Genomic DNA, 17,238 nt, shown 5'->3' on the forward strand with positions numbered 1-17,238 from the left:
AGAAATACTTCCAAGTGGGCAACAGCAAGTACGTCAACCAGAACACAGCCACTCAGGCTAGAAGCACTTTCATTTTAAGTGTCTACATTCCACTATATTATGAAGGAGGCAGCATAGAATGGGAAAGGAACAATCGTGTGTGTGTGTGTGTGTGTGTGTGTGTGTGTGCGTGTGTTCATTGCTTTCTCCTTTTTTCTCCCTTCTCCTTTCTTCTGTGATACAGGTGATAGTTTCCAAACAAAAGTAAACCCACGGTCACTTTCCATTAAATGACATTTGTGCAGGGATGAGACAATGTGAAGAGCACTGTCAGAAGCAGGGAGGGTGAGCTGGGAGTCCTACTAGCTTAGCTCTTCTCACCACCCCCCAAAACTCACCAAAGCTCGGCTGAAAACAGCTGCAGAGTCAGAGAGAAATCTGAGAGAAGAGTGGAGAGATACAGGTTCTGATCCCACTACACAGCACAGAAAGGGTTTGATGGCTTTACTTCCGTATTCGGTAGTAAATACTTCCGTATTGGGTAAGTCCTGACTTACATCTAGGTAAATCAAAAAACAGCCACCAGAAGACCTTTAGGTACGAAAAGAAGCACCAGACAAAAGGGAGATAAAAATCATTAAACAAAACTCCCATATTTAGAATCTAGAATCACACCTACACTCTGAAAACCTTTTCAAGTAAATGGAAATTTCGAGTGAGCGTCCAATCTCAGTCTCACCTTTACATCTCTGCCTAAAGAAGTCCACACCTGTGAGCTTGTGAGAAGATAAAACACCTATTAAAGAAGCGTTCATTCACAGCAGTAACCAACAGCTACCAGACTGGACTCGAGGTCCATTTGTGCTCAGTACTGGGAACCTCAACTCCCTGTGGCTGGTGAAGTCATGGACCTTAGAGGAGAAGCTATTGCTTCTCCCTTTCCTAAGCCAGAATCATTCCCAGCTGCATCCTAAACACCCACCGTCACATACGCAGGTGAGTGTAGCTCTCAGCCCTCATCCAAAAGAAGTTTAGCATTGTAGGGGTTGAAGACCAAGTGATGCACCTATAACACAAATCCCACACATAAAGCTAAAGGAACCTTATGGAAGAGGGAGTGGGAGTGTGCAAGCAGCAGAGCATCAGCACTTCAGTTGTTAGATCATGTCTTCCACAAATGATGGGGTGTTACGCCCATAAAATATTATTTAAAAAAACTGATCAAAGTGGTGACTTAAGCAAGATCTGTATAATGACGGTTTGACATGCCAACATGCATGGGGGACATCTCGCAAGGCCTCGGCACTTCTTCAGAAGCTACAGACAATGAATAACTTTTGAGAGAAGGAGAATCAGTCTGCTCCAGGGATGAGGCTTCTAACCAGTTATCTAATTCCAGCTGGTCACCTGAAACCATTAAGTGGACTCACTCAGCAGGTTGTCTTCATATACGCACGGACGTGTTACAATAATAAAGCAAAAAAAAAAAAAAAATCATGGAGGGGGAATAAAAAAAATTTGGAGGGGAAGTGGGTGGGGTAGACATGATGTAAATAAAGTACTCATGTATGTAATTCGCAAAAAGAATCAATTAAATGTTAAAATAAATTAATTTTAAGGGCACCAATTATAGCCCAAGTATTATGACAATATTATAGTATACAAATTCTGAATGTCCCTTGAGCCCAGAGGAAGGGTGGGAGAGACATGATAGAATTTTAGAGGGCACACCCACCAATTCAAGTAGACTTATAATAGGTCCTCACCACACCCACCACCACCATCCTACAGAAGCTGAGCCCTTCTGCACACCATGTTTCCTGTTTTGCAATCCTATTTACTTTTATCCGACGAACTCAGTCATTTGCCTTGTTTCTTCCATACCCCACCTTTTTGTTACTAAAAATCGCTTAATCTAATATTGGTCTGTTCTTTCTGGCAAAAGTACTTCCATTTCCTTACTTAATATTTGTCACTCACTAATATGTCTATCCTTTACCTCTGTCTTTCATTGTGCCATCTCAAAGAATATCTTCAGATATTTGAACTAATATGGCACAGATGTTCATTTTATGCTGCTCTGTACTGTTAACTATGACGCTACTGAGAATTTTAAATGGGAGCAGTGCCTGGATGAACCATTCAGCTGAACCTATACTTACTCCCAGCTACACCAGGTAAATCATGGCAAAGAGAAACAGCAACATCTCAGGGATGTACTCAGGTTTATCCTCTAAGGGTAGATAGTCATATGGTGGGGGAGGAAGTCCCCTTCTGCCAGAGGTCTAGGGGAGGGGAATAAGGTGGAAGAGCGAGAGAGGGTGGGAACCGGAAGATACAAGTGAGGGGATGACAATCAGGATGTAATCTGAATAAATTATAATATATTAAGATTAAAAAAAAAAAGTCCAGGGAATAAAGAATACAATGAGGGTTGGTAGGGGGAGTGTGACAATTAAGGAAGGGAGTACAATCGAGGTACAATATATAATTGTATTAAAATATCCTGCTATGGCATAGTACATTGACTATATAATGAAAAAGGTTTTAAAATGGAAAGTGTGGGAGAGATGGCTCAGTAATGGTAAAAACCCTGTTGTTTAAGTAGAAAGTCCTGGGTTTGGATCCCTTGATGCCACTAGAAGTCATAGTCCTTTTGTTCCTGTGAACATGATGTGAAGAAGGAGAGATAGAATCTTTGGAAGCCAACAGGCGAGTTAGCTCAGCATGTGTAGTGGACAACAAACAACAACCGCAATGGCAACAACAGCAACAGCAACAACAACAACAGCAACAACAACAACACCCAAAGCACAGAGACCCTATCTCAAACAAAGTGAAAGAGAAGGACCACCTCAAGAATACATTGGTACACACGTACCACATTCATAAAAAGAGTGTATGTGGACAGGCATACACAGAGACACAGACATGCACATACGGACACACACAGGTACAGACACACAATTCTGATACACAGATATTTGATACATGTAGAAATCAACCTGTTTCAGAAAACCAGGTGGAATCACCTGCTCAGAGGCTCCTGAATCCTTAGGAGACTGTCCTCTAGGGCCCCAATATAGACATAAGGTTTACTTCTTTTTGCTATGTCAACTTTCTCTCGTATTAGATGAAAGAGTATGAAAACTCTAGCTTAAAATTAATTTTACATAGGAAATAAATCTTCACTTTTAAAGTAAATTTTACCTGTTAGGGGCTTTATTTTTTCCTACTGGAAAGGCACTGGTACAAGCTTTACTGTGTTCTCAGCTTGATGTTTCCTGGATGGTCATGTGTACTCTGAAGCAGCTCACGTTCTGCTTGGCAATTACAGCTGGCCTGTGTCAGAAATATTTTTCTTGGAACATTCTGACTTGACAGCCAAGTCAACTATAATTAACGAGGATTGTTGAGGCTGTTTTTGATGGACGTGTATTTGAGGACAGCTCAGATATCCTCGCTGGGAAACTTGAAGCCCTCTGCACAGCCATCATTCTGAAATGTAGTGCATAAATTGCTGCTCTACTCATTTCCCTACCTGCTTAATATCCAGTCCTGATTTGTCATCTGATCCAAGAAGTAAAAATTGAAGCACTGCAAACTGGGCACTGTGAAGCACATTTACATGTATTTCCATTTAAAGAGACTAACCTAGCAACCGGCCTCAAATTGAGGTCTTTAGAGCCAGTCTATATGCTTCTTACTCTGAGTAAAATTGTGCTATTTAGCAGTATTCTTCATTCTTAAATCCCATACCATAATTGAACAAGTACTTCATAGTCAAAAAATGAAGGTGAATTCTATTGTGCAGCTGTTCTCAATCTGTGGCTCATGACCCCCTTGGGAGGTCTAACAATCCTTTCATAGAGTTCACATATCAGATAGTCTGCATATCAAATATTTACATAAGAGTAAAAAAATCCACAGGGATGAAGATGCTATTAAATAATTTTATAGTTGGGGTCACCACAAAATGACAAACTGTATTAAAGGGTTGCAGCCTTAGGAAGATTGAGATCCACTGCTATATAGAACCTTAAGGAATCAGGAGTCAGCCTATAACTCTACCTGATTTCGGATAGCAATATACACTAAAAGGACATACTACTCAATGGTAATGGTGTCATGTAGTCACGGTTGCTTTGCCCAGTGAGGAAAAATTCTAGATAAGATGCCTTGTAGCAGGTGAAACAAGCATGACAAACAAAGGTAACACAGTCCTTGCTTTAATCCCAACAAGACTAGGAGCTACTTGAGTGTCTGATGAGCTCTTCCACTTGCCTCCTTCACCAATATTACCCCCCCGCCCCGGTACTGCCTATATTTGAAAAGTTAATCCAAAGAAATTTCTAGACATTTTCTGATATTTTCCATCCCTTTGTATTGTCTTTTCTTCTCAGTGATGAACTATAAATGATGTTCAGGACACATGACATTGGTTTAATGATCCGCTAATACATCACAACCTAATTGGGAAAACACTGACAGGCCATTTGATCATCAATTCTATGCATATTCATCAAGTCTCTTCTATACCAGATGCTGTCTGTCATCATGAGAAGCAACTAAATGGAACAAGGTAAATGCACGTTCTGCAGGAATTTGCATTCTGGTGAGAGAAAACAGGTAACAATTTAAACAGGGTCTACTTGAACAATGATGAATTCCAGGAATGCTGAAGCAGAAGGAGATGGGAAGTACTCGTGGTCTTGCATAGAGTGGCTAGGAACACCCCAGCTACCAACGTTGTGTATGGAGACTGGATGATAGGGTACAGAAAGCTGAAAGACAGGGAAGGGAGGAAGAGAGGAGAAGGGAAGGAAGGAGTGATAAGAAAATGGAAGAGAAGAAAAAAATGAAAGAAAAAGAGGAGAGGGATGAAGAGGAGGAAGAAGAGAAGAGGAAAGACGAGGAAATGAAGGGAAAGGGAAGGAGGAAAAGGAGGAGGGAGTAGAAAGAAAGAAGGAGGAGAGTAAAGAAGAGGAAGGAAAAAGAGAAAAAGAGGAGAAAGATTGCTGGAGCCTGCAGGTCTGTGGATTTGATGGGAAGCTGTTGGGCAAACGTTACTGCACTTGCCATACATCTCCCTCAATGGACACTGAATACGGCAGAGGAGATCGAGTTCTTTTATTAGCAGTCATATTTCCATACAGTTCTGCCTATCCTACTCTCACCTTTTCCTCATTACCCCCAGTCTCTTAAAAGTGTTCTTAAAGACATACCTCCATTACCAAGACTAACTACTTCTCAATTCTTTCTTTTTTTTTTTTCTTCAGGTATCCTTAGAGTCTGACTTTAATGAAAACAGGCTGTTTCTTGTGTATGTACACTACTTCTAAACATCCCTTCCCGAAGAAGATTCTATTCTTTCTCCCCTCTTCCTGTGCTGTGGAGACTGACGGTGTTACAAGTGTATTTCTTCATCCTCATGGGTGGTCACAGATGTTGTCTCTTCGTCCTTTCTGAAAACACCACATTTCGAAGTACATATTACATATTGTACAAATTACTCCTAGTGTGCTTTGGATTGATTTACAGATCCCAGACACAGTTTCTCACTTTGATGAATGGTTTGTTAATAATTACATGTACCTGTGGCCACCACAACTACTATCATAGTTTTTGATGATGCTATTTTTCTTGGGATAAAATCTATTATATACCAAGACCATCCATCTGGTCTTCTGAAGTCCAAAAGTCCTCCTGCACTTGTTTTTCATACCAGAAAGAGAATAATTTAATTATTTCCATAGGAATAATCCATTCTGAGAAACATTTGTATCAATCATCTCTAGATTTTGCTTTATCTTTCTTGCTCCACAACTTTTATCTGCCAGAATAGTAGCCCTAGCTTCACACACTCTTCTGCAATGTCATCTTGCCGAGGGACTCCCCACGAGATGGAGCCCTACTGTGCCATTCTTGAATCTTGTCTGACCCTCATTAAGTGTATGTAGCTGGAAGAATGTGACAGTTTTGATGTGATGCAAGTTCTGTATGTAGACCAGACTTGCACCTTCTGCATAGCCTTTTTGAAATTCCATTTTCTAGGAGTCTGTTTATCTCGTACAAGTGGTCTAACTATTCTGAGAACAGCATGCTGGTAAGGACACATTTAGATACAGTCCATGATGAAATCATCCTTCAGAGATACCAAAATTTGGTACCAGTTATATGAAGAAGATCAAAATTGCTCTAGGCCAGCTCTGCCCAATGTGTGCACATGCTCCAAGATAGCATGTGGTCTAACACAGAATTGTAAACATTCAGAGGTTCTTTCTTTCCTATTGTTTGTTTTTGTATGCATGGTACCTTTTTTAAATGTAACTAAACTGTGTTTTTCTTAAGCACGAACTTTGCAGATAACAATATCATGCCAAACTATCACAAGGTTTTATGCCTTTTTTAATGATCAAATTCAATGTCTTCACCCAGCTTCTTGTAACTTGGGACTTAAAAGTTCAGCATTATTTCTCACTCATTAGTTTATTAAAATTATGAACACTAACATCAAGGAATCTTCTAATTTTCTAGTTGCTCTCAAATTTTTAAATTCAGCCTCAACATTTGCAAGTGATTGTGTCACATTTCTTTCATTTTCAAAAAATAAATGCCTCCTTTGCAATGGTTAGTCTCAGCTGCTGATTTCCTTAATAATTAACTGACAAAGTTGAAGCCACAGGAGAAAACTTGCACATGCAAACTCCCATGCTTTATCAGCCAACCCACTGTATTTTCACCTATATTCTTCCTTTTCTTTTCTCTGGACTGGCTATGGCCATATATAAAGTCAGTGAGTCTCCTGTGCTCTAGATGTCAAACTGTCTCTGTTCAATGACATTCATTTTTTATAATTTTGCCATATCTTTCTCATTTACTATGATGTTTCCTTCTTTTGACCATGTCCTCCCATACATAAATGCCCTTACATTTGAATCAAAACAAACAATGCAAAGATAGACACTGTCTTTATTTTCTTTCTTTCATCACCCACTGAACTTCTTTAACTGACCCTTTCTCCCTCAACGTGCTCTAAAGCAGCTCTTGTCAAAGTCATCCCTGGCCATCAGATTGATAAATCAAAGGCCACTTCAAAGTTCTCACTGGACACAAGGTATTAGAATCTCTTACATGACTGGCATCTTGATCCTTCATGAACATCTTCTTTGTTTTGCGTCCAGGACACTATTCTTTCTGGTTTGCAGGCTTTTTTTCCATTGCCTAATCATTTTTAGTGTTCATTTTCTGGATTGTTCCATCTTTCCTGTCTGAAAGTACTGAAGGGCTTCAGGCTTGAGCCAAAGACATTTATTTTTATCTATATACACCTTTTTAGTTAACCTTAGCAGATTTTTATACTATTTAATATTAGTGCCATGACAAGCCACAGATCTCCAGCTCCAACTTCTGTTTTTTGTTTTGTTTTGTTTTTTTAATTAATTAATTAATTTATTTATTTTTTTCCTTTATTAATTTATTCTTGTTACATCTCAATGGTTATCCCATCCCTTGTATCCTCCCATTCTTCCCTCCCTCCCATTTTCCCCTTGTTCCCCTCCCCTATGACTGTGACTGAGGGGGATTACCTCCCCCTGTATATGCTCATAGGGTATCAAGTCTCTTCTTGGTAACCTGCTATCCTTCCTCTGAGTGCCACCAGGTCTCCAATGATAGGCATTACTCCATATCCAGCTCCAACTTCTGAACCTGTTTTCCATGCCATCTTATACACTTAGTCCAATCCATTTTCTGAAGTTGGATTCCTAATGGATGTCTCTGACTTAGCAGGCACAAAACTAAATTGTAGATTACTTCCTCCTAAACATGTGACTCATTTCTCCCAAAGGCCTTCTTAGCACAGTCAATGACAACTGCAGTCTATTAATTATTCACTCCGCAAACCTTGGAGTTACTCTTGCCACTCTTTCTCCTATGGGGCATACCCAGTCCTTCAGCAAACCATGTAAATTTGACTTTTAGGCAAATATTCTGAGTTGTATCCATGTTCACCGCTGTCATATTCTGGTGCTATGTTATGCTTTCACATCATTGCAGGACTGCTTTGTGATAACACTTTTCATCATTCTTGCTGTATTGTAGACTGATTTACATAACTTAGTCAAAGTTTCTTGGAAAATGTATCAGAACATACCTTCCTGTCTCAAAATGTCTTACGTCATATTCTATCTCATACTAACTGCTCAGTGACCCATAGCATCTCCCTGTACCTCTTCTAGCCTTCTCCTTAGTGGGCTTCCCATTCTACTCCAGCCATCCCCTCTTTCTTCTTCTCAGTTCCTCTTCTCACTTCCAGAAGCACTTTTCTCTATTTCTACGTGACTCTTTCACTTACTTCACTTACTTTCCCACTTGAATTTTAGATTTTAGACCGAGTTCCTCCAGGCACTGATGCTCTTTATCCCACATGCCATTTCACTTTTATATTCTGCGTCATTTGTCAACAGTATGGCAACATTTACATTTTTTTTTCATTTTGCTGCCCCATCACTCCCTTGTCTTGGACCTATGTGTAAAATCAACAAGAGTAAGGACTTAGTTTATTTTCACTCAAAGCCTTTGAGTCTATAGTCCTAAATATCTTGAGTATTACAGTATTCAGTAAATGTCAATTGATAAGGTGGGGTTTGAGATGCATATACGTTTATATCTGTAAACCTTGATCCTGCCTGCAAAACCCAAGTTCCCTGTGTGTGACCAGTGTTTGAAGACAACTATTGTGAGAGTTAGCTCAAACTCAGAGTGAGCAGAAAAATAATAAGGAGGCAAGGCTCTGTACACCCTGGCAACTATCTATGGAAACTCCACAAGACAGAGCATAAGCCAGTTTGGCATTTTTACATGGTATTAGCTTAATTTCTCCCTTCATAAGGAGCAAATGTATGCCAATGAAAGCCTTTAGAACAAAAAGATCAACAGTGAGTTGTAAATTTAACTGGCAGAATCTTCACTAGTTTATTCTTGAATAGAGAAAGAATACTAGACTTGAATCACTTCAGGCATTTAAAAATGTATTCTAATTCTGAATTTGTTGCCTATGGAGAGACTATGTACCTACAGTCATCCTTTCTAAGCCCCAAAATGGAAAGTGTAACCTGAGAAATAGAACTTTGCTCAAGGAAACATCAAGGAAAAGTATAAAAACAGGGATTGGCTTTTAAAAGGAAGAATATTTAGATACATTGTATGTGCCTCTGGAATGAGACTAGGGACATCAAATGGATCAAAAACCATAGTGAATACAGAAGGAAGATTTAAATTAAATATATACCAGATGTGTGCCTATTTGGTTTATAGAACATCCTTTGTCATTGACATATGCAGCTTTGGGAATCAGCTTTGATGAGGGTAAAGGATTTTGAATCTTGGCACACAAAATCCTTCCAGGAAGATAGAAAAAAATTGTCATAGTTTTTGTTTGTTTTCCTTTTTGTCAACTGGACACAAATTCATGTCATCTGGGAAGATTAGACCTCAATTGAGAACATTCCTTCATCATGTTGGTATCTGGGTAAGTCTCTAGGGGCATTTTAAAATTAGTGATTGATTTAAGAGGGCCAAGTCAACTGTGGGTGAGGCTGCCCTTAGGCACATGGTCCTGGGAGGCATATGAAAGGCATCTGAATGCTAGTCTGGAGAAAAGAGAGTGTGCAAGGTTGCTCCATTGTTCCTGCTCCAGTTCCTGTCTCCAGGTTCCTGCCTTGACGTCTCTTCATAGTGGACTATGATGTGAAAGTATAAGCCAAATAAACTCCTCCCCACGTTGCCTTTGGTCATGCTTATTACACAGAAAGTAAACTAGGATAGAAATAGAGGTTATAAGAAGTGTTAGGCTTCTTTCCATATACCACTGATTTTAGATCTAGCTTGGACATTGCATGGACAATAATTCACCAAAGGGTGTGCATCAACCAATGTTGTGCATGCCACTGGTATATATGTGTTTGAAAAATAACATTTATTTATATTTAAGATCATATTTGCCTTCAGCACCTTCTCGGGCCATGTGTTCTTTTTGTGACTCATAGCTTTAGTTATCTGATGCTCTGTATGCAACGCTGCATTGTTTTCCTAAGCCCCCTCTCTCTCCCACCCTCCCTCCCTCTTGCCATGGTTAGAGGTTGGAAGTTAATATGAGCATATACAGGGGGAGGAGGACCCCCTCAGTCACATTCACAGGGGAGGGGAGTAAGGGGAAAATGGGAGGGAGGAGGAAGGAATGGGAGAATACAAGGGATGGGATAACAATTGAGATGTAATATGAATAAATTAATAAAATATATTAAGAAAACAAAAAACAAGACACTGGCAAAAATATACCCTGCAATTTTGAAAGGGATGATGAAATTCTACATTCAATGATGAAATGAATAATGCTGTAGCATCTTCATATTTAATACTAAGTAGTCCCAAATTTTCATTTTTATGTGAAGAACCAGAACAGATAGATGCTACTGATTACTCAGTATAACAGACAACAGAAGCAGAGAACCTGGATGAAAACTGAATCTTAGTCTTACTGAAGCAGAAATTTTTAAAACACATGCTTGTGGCTCCCTGTCCTCCGACCGTCCTTGCCCACAGTGTCTAGTCTAGAGTTGATGTGTGTTTGCAAAGGTCAGCAGATGGCTACAAAGTGTGTGCTATAGGTCTGGACTTTTCCACCACCATGGGAAACACCACTCTACCCTTGTAGACTTGACGTTACTGTCCAGTATAAGCAGGGGTAGTTATTTTTATTTTGTTTGTTTAGAGTGTATAATTCTATTCTTTTCTGAAAAAAAATTTTATTCCATAACTAAGGTGCCACTGGTTTTGACTAAGTTTGAGGAAACCATGTTTTATTTGTAAATCTTACTGTGGGATTCCTAGAAGTCTTTTGTTACTTTTCAAGTCAAGAAGAGACTTGAAGACTCAGCTGCATAAAGCCAAGGGTTGTTTCCTTATTTCTGTGGATTTCACTGCACTTTCATACAGTGTTACTTACCTACTAAAACTTGTAGATATTTGTTGACTGTTTACTTTCAAACTAGTATTTTTCATTATATTCTATTTCATTAAAAACTTTTGAAGACCCTCCATTAGTATTTTAGGCAAGAATTGAGTGTTCAGCTAGATGAGCTAGCTTATTAAACTATAATGAAGCTGGATTCCCAGTACAGACATCTGACCTCAGCTTGTACGATTTGCCTGCCTTATGTTCATTTACAAATATGCTTGCAAAGGTAAACAGAAATACGTGCTTGGGCCACATCGAGAGCTTTTTGTGAATAGGCCTGCTAATTTAGCATTCAATAGTGAAGCTTGTTTAAAACCCATTTTAAGCTAATACATCATTCATTATAACTTAAGAATCTCCTGTTTGTGTCATTTCACAACCTAGAAGTTCAATTTCTGAATTGTCACACATGTTTACACAACATTGAACAGAACCTTGTGGATACCAGAAATAAAACCACCCTGTGATCTTTATCAACAAGACACACACACCCTGTCTCTGATTCCTCCACTCATGCTCGTTCCCAGACAATATCCATAAACACACACCACCTGCAGTCATGCATACACATACCATTTTACATAGTTAGGACATCATTTATGTCTGACTGGGAGAAATTTCATAACCTCAAGGATGGTTACTAATTATTTTCATCAGAGATAAACATATAAATTGCATAATATATCTAAATGGCACCAGACAGGGTTGTTATAATTTTAAACATTTTTTTTTACACACGTAAAAGAATAAAGTAGCTTCTGTGCAAAACAACTAAAGTTTACTTTAGAAGGCCTTTGAGATAGAAACATCAGTTGTCCTCAGGCTTTTTGTTTGTCCCTGTCAGTAACTACCCTGTCACTCTCACTGACGATGGCTATGATTGGGAACATAAAACTTATGTTTGAAATAGGCACCCATTCGCCTCAGTTTTGTATCTGATACTTTCAATCTATCAGCTATGAAGAAACAAATGAGAATTCCCATACTGTGTGATCTAAAGACTTTTGGCATCCTTAAAAGAAGGACGGTTAGCTTATTCTATAATGTCCTTTGATGACCTTAAAAAGGCAAGCCAAACACAACCCCCAAGGAAAAATGTACACAGTCGCACAGACCCACCAAAGCAGAACTAAAACATATCCACCTGAGAAGCCAAGAAATGTACTACCTTGCCCCAAACTGGCAAGAATCCGATTACCACAAGGATGGATAGTTACCCATGGCGAAGAAAGGGATTCCCAGCAGGGTGGAGTTGTACTTCCCGTCGGTGATGAAGAAGATCCCGGCTGCAGTGGCGATGGAGATGCACACCGTGAGCACCCCCAGGAGGCCCAGGAAGGGCTTACTGCGCAAGCAGTCCTTCATGGAGCTGGAAAGGGTGGCCGTGGTCAGGATCAGCACGAGGCTCACCAGGACCTTGCTTCTGGCCAGGATGCTGGTCCTATGAAAGTCTCTCCAGAGGCTAAAAGATGCCAGAGAGTACAGTTGGAGGTCTTGGTGCTCATCCTGGAGCTTCCGCATAAGCTTATAGAACTCATTCTCCCACCTCTCCCCTATGAGGTCTTGAGTGGCAGAACCATAGGTCTGGAGGTAGTAGGTGATTTGAATGGCTCTGGCTGACTTGACCCGCTGGTCTTTGCTGTTTGGCACTTCCACTACCCCGCCCAGCTGGTGTCCAATAAAACTGTTCCTCCCATCCTTAAAAACAGAAAGAAGGGAGACTTCAGTTACCAGAAGGATGCACATTCCAAGGGGGCAGGTTCTTATTCTAAGTGAAGAAGCACATGGAAGGCAGAAAAAAGGTGCTGGTGATGGCGGAAGTGATGTGGGTGGAGAGGAAAGTCAGGAGTTTATTCTCAACCTTTTGGACCTACGTGGGAGACCCTGCATGACAAACAGGAATAAAGATGTCGGAGAGAATGTCGCAAAGCTACACCAGACTTGTCACGTGTGTAGGGAAAAGGCTCATAAATTTGGCTTCCCAAATGCACTTTATTTCTAATGCTTTCTTCTATAGCAATCCATTCCTTAATGGCGGGTGAAGCTTATGATTGATGCTTACCTATAAGTACAGAGCATGGCAAGGCTCACCCTAGGCCACGCCGAAGAGATGGAATACGTCTTTCTTCAACGACACACTACACTCTTCCCCTCCAGGGCTCCTGGCCTCCACTACATCTCTGTGAGCCATTAAGAGGTTCTCCTGGGCCACATCCCTCCTGCGGTGTGAGTCAGAAAGGCACTGCCACTGCATGTCCATTTTCCCTTTTCTGATGATTTCTTTCAGGTTCAGACCAGAACCTAAGTAAATCTTTCCCCTGATACTTTGAAATTTTTTTACTTTCTCTAAAGCCTCCTTCCCACCATGTGTCTGCTCATCCATCGTGTGTCTGACCTATGTGCTGTCTTCAATGGCACCTTTTTCTCTTCCTTCTTGTGTCCAGTCTCTTCCTCCAGCCGTTTCTGATATTTACAGTTTGGCTTCCCCAGGTGTTTCCTTTTTAAATTCTAAGAAAATTGTCATTGAGTTTCCAAAATTAAAATAATCACCCTATATATAAATATGCAAAGCATTCCAGAATTAATATATTTACCAACATACCGATGAGAAGATTCTTACTTTCTTACATTACTGAGGTTAAATCAACAGTTCAGAATAGGATAAAAACCTTTCTAAAAACTAGTGTGATATTGAAAGACTTCCTGCATATGATATGGTAGGAACGTACTGACTTGTAGAATCTCCCTCACCCCCACCCTGTCTCCTACACACCTGACTGTGTCTCAGACTTTTCTTAGAGACAAATTCCCAAATGTGGCTGGTAAGATTTTCAGGTAGTGTCACCAAATGGTGTCTCAGCTTCAAAGTTGGGCTTGTGGAAGTGTGGATAGGATTATTGTCCTAGGAATTGACCAAACAAAGTGGTACTTCATCCTTAAAGCCCAGATGGATACAGAATCACCAGTTATTCTCAGCCAGTGAGGGAGCTCCCTGGAAGCCATCACCAAATTTTAATCTATTTGAAAATTTCATTTTTGTCACAGCTGTCTCCACGGTTGATGGAATGTTGAGCCCAAAAGCAGGCTCCAGAATGGCTTATAGGGCTGAAGACAGGTAGTTGGTAGCAGGTGAGTTGCAGGCACAAAAGAAAGCTTATGCTGTAAGTAAGTCAGAAAAGATGTGCTCACAAAGGTTAAAAAAAAAAAAAGAGGGGCTGGAGAGATGGCTCAGTGGTTAAGAGCACCGCCTGCTCTTCCAAAGGTCCTGAGTTCAAGTCCCAGCAACCACATGGTGGCTCACAACCATCTATAATGTAATCTAATGCCCTCTCCTAACCTGCAGGTATACATGCAGACAGAACACTGTATACATAATAATAAATACATCTTAAAAAAATAAAAAAAATTTATTTAAAAGAAATGAGTTGTTTCTTAGTAAAGAACACTTCTCTCTAAGGGCAAGGGCAGCAAAAACGCTGACCACTATGCTGACCACAGGAGATGACATGCGACTACTGGGCATGTAGCTAGCAAATGAGAGAATCACAATGCATTTGTTCAACCTGGGCATCTAGATGTGTGACGCTTGTTTGTGTTTGTTTGCTTTTAACATGTACAAAAAGTAACTCTAATGTTTCAGTGTGTATTGCAAACATGAAAAGTTTAAGATATTCAGAGGACGCAAGTGCAACTGGGAGAAGGATCAGACACTGAAAGAGAACAATACCACAGGCAGTTAGCTGCTCTGTGTGCCTGGCCCTACATGCTAAATAGTTATAATCACCTTAAGAAACCAAACCTGAACAAACCCAGATGAACAACTTACTTCTTAGCAATTTAAATTGAGTGTTCTCCCTTCGTGTATTGACTACTTCCATGGGATCTGTATAATCTTGCTATTTCTTGTATTTATAAAACCAAACTGGGGCTGGATAGATGGCTCAGTGATTAAGAGCATGGGCTGTTCTTCCAGAGGACCTTGGCTTAATTCCCAGAATCCAGAAGGCAGCTTAGCACCATCTGTAACCCCTGTTCCAAACGATCTGACTCCTAATCTGGTCTCTATGGGCACCAGACACTCACTTGGTGCACAAACTTACATGAGGTAAAAACAACTGCATACATTAAAAAAAAGAACAAAAAATATCTAACTGAAAGTTTAGCTGTAAATTTCATTGTATAAACCCATTGGGTTTTGCAAAGAGTGTTGTTAGCAAGCCTTGAGAAAGGAGATGTGAATTATGCCCCAGAACGGAGTGATGTGGATTTAGTTTGCATTTGCCCAGTATACACAAATTGCTCATTTATATAAAAGTTGACATAATGTTTTAGTTCAGTTTTTCTTTCTACAGCTTTGAAATTCTGTATTTTTGTGTCTGACTATCTGAGAAAGCCCGCATTCCCAAAGCTCTGCTTCTTTTTAAGAATGTGCTGCTGTGTCTGGTCTTAGCTCATTGTCATTAGAGAGAACTCTGGGGAACTTTAATAGCAGCACAGAGAGTTATGTATCCCTCGGGTCTCACTTGGAGATTATAGTGGACAGGGAAGGTACTGTGATTGTATTTCTGGACTGAAGTCAAAAGTTAAAAGATATATAGATTTTTAAATAGCCAAGTTTTATTGAGTTTTACCAGCTGTTAACTTTCCTTTTGAAGTTGTCTAATTTACATTTTAATAAAAATATCTTATAAAGGATACACCTTCATTGTATCCTTCTCCATTATATTTACATAAAAAAGAATGAATTTCTGGGGGCTGGAGAGATGGCTCAGAGTTTAAGAGTACTGGCTAGTCTTTCAGAGGTCCTGAGTTCAATTCCCAGCAACCTTATGGTGACTCATAACCATCTCTAATGATATTTGGTGCATTCTTTTGCCTTTCTGGCTCACATGAAGTACAGAATACTCAATATATATATATATATATATATATATATATATATATATATATATATATTAGAAAAAGAATTAATTTCTGATCCCTGCTTAAATCTATGTTCTTGCACAATATAAATGAGGTGTTTTGACATCCCAGATCAAACCTCTATTAAGCAGTTACAAGTACATGCAGTTGGCTCAGCCAATCTACCCAACTACAGTCCTTAGAAACTCAGTCAAACAGACTACAGGAATAAGAATATTCCACTACTGGATAGGGTCAGTCTCAAACTAATCAATCATTAGATGTTTCTAAGTAGGGGAAGCTAAGAATGAGTGCATCAAGTATTTGTGTCTTATAGAGAACTTCCTTGGAGTGGTAATATATCCAGTAAGGTCATTACAAAGAATTTCTCAGAAGGTCATGTGACTTGAGTTGCACCATACAACTCATTCTAATTGGTGAAAACTTCTCCTTAGTTTATTGCCTGTGTTGTCTTCAGTTTTCTTGTTTTTAATAGATGGAGATATAAGTATATGAAATGATGATTATAGGATACGGAAGTTAAGTTTTAAGCTCTTGTGCCATATGAAAACACTACCTAAATAAAGAGTTTGAAGATGCCTGAATTTCAGAAACACTGGTCTGACAGCTATTAGAGCAATGGGTTGGATGTTTCAGCACAGCTGGCATGTCAATAAAGCATGGTAGCATCAGGACTCTGCTTATATCATCGTCTGATTCTGCTGTTTCTCTGTCTACTCTCCACATCATAGCCAGAGCCTGCTCACACAATTGCAAATGAGACCACCTCATTTCTACATCTAAAACTGCCCACTGGTTGGCACTTGCAGCAGGCCTGCCACAGGGGCTCCTTATCAGGCCTGCAGAACAATGCATGGCCACGGCTGGATGTGTTTCTGACCTTGCATACTGCTCTATCTCTTTCCTCCTTCTCCTCTCCACATGCTCCGCTCCTCTTCCTCACTGAACACATCAAGTTAATTTCCACTTCATGATGTTTGTATCTGGTGTTCCCTTTGCACTGAATGTTTTTCTATTCTTCTTCTTGAAGCCGAGACTATTTCCAGTGAAAGAGGTCTTATATTTAAAAAATGATTTAACTTATGTAGTCTATACAGGACACCTGGTTCCCCAAAGTCAGGCCATTTCGGTCCATTGCATCATCCTATTTTATGAGCTTCCTGCTAATGATTCTGAGATGAGTGTATATAATCGTCCAATCGCTCCTCTTCTGTCTCTGCAGTTAGAGCTCACACTAGCTGAGAACCAGGACCTTTCTTGGTTTCTCACTACTAATTAGCTGAAGCCTCAAACAAGCCTGCCCTCTGAATAGCATT

The 17,238-nt window shown here is 39.9% G+C and overlaps 1 protein-coding gene and 1 long non-coding RNA gene across 6 annotated transcripts in view; both read right to left on the reverse strand.

Annotated features, from left to right (window-relative positions):
• Positions 1–17,238, reverse strand: part of LOC311581228 — a 1,115,569-nt gene that overhangs the window by 409,609 nt on the left and 688,722 nt on the right. The window lies entirely within an intron of this gene.
• PTCHD4 (patched domain containing 4) overlaps positions 1–17,238 on the reverse strand; it is a 199,805-nt gene that overhangs the window by 124,461 nt on the left and 58,106 nt on the right. For 4 of the 5 annotated variants that reach the window (XM_084753303.1, XM_084753304.1, XM_084753306.1 and 1 more), the window contains one exon: positions 12,217–12,697. In XM_084753303.1, the coding sequence (XP_084609429.1) occupies positions 12,217–12,697 (481 nt within the window). The remainder of the gene's footprint in view (positions 1–12,216; positions 12,698–17,238) is intronic. The other variant, XM_084753305.1, reaches the window with a different exon arrangement.

This window comes from Acomys minous, assembly GCF_964271855.1.
Source record: "Acomys minous genome assembly, chromosome: 13".
In the NCBI taxonomy this organism is placed as follows: domain Eukaryota; kingdom Metazoa; phylum Chordata; class Mammalia; order Rodentia; family Muridae; genus Acomys; species Acomys minous.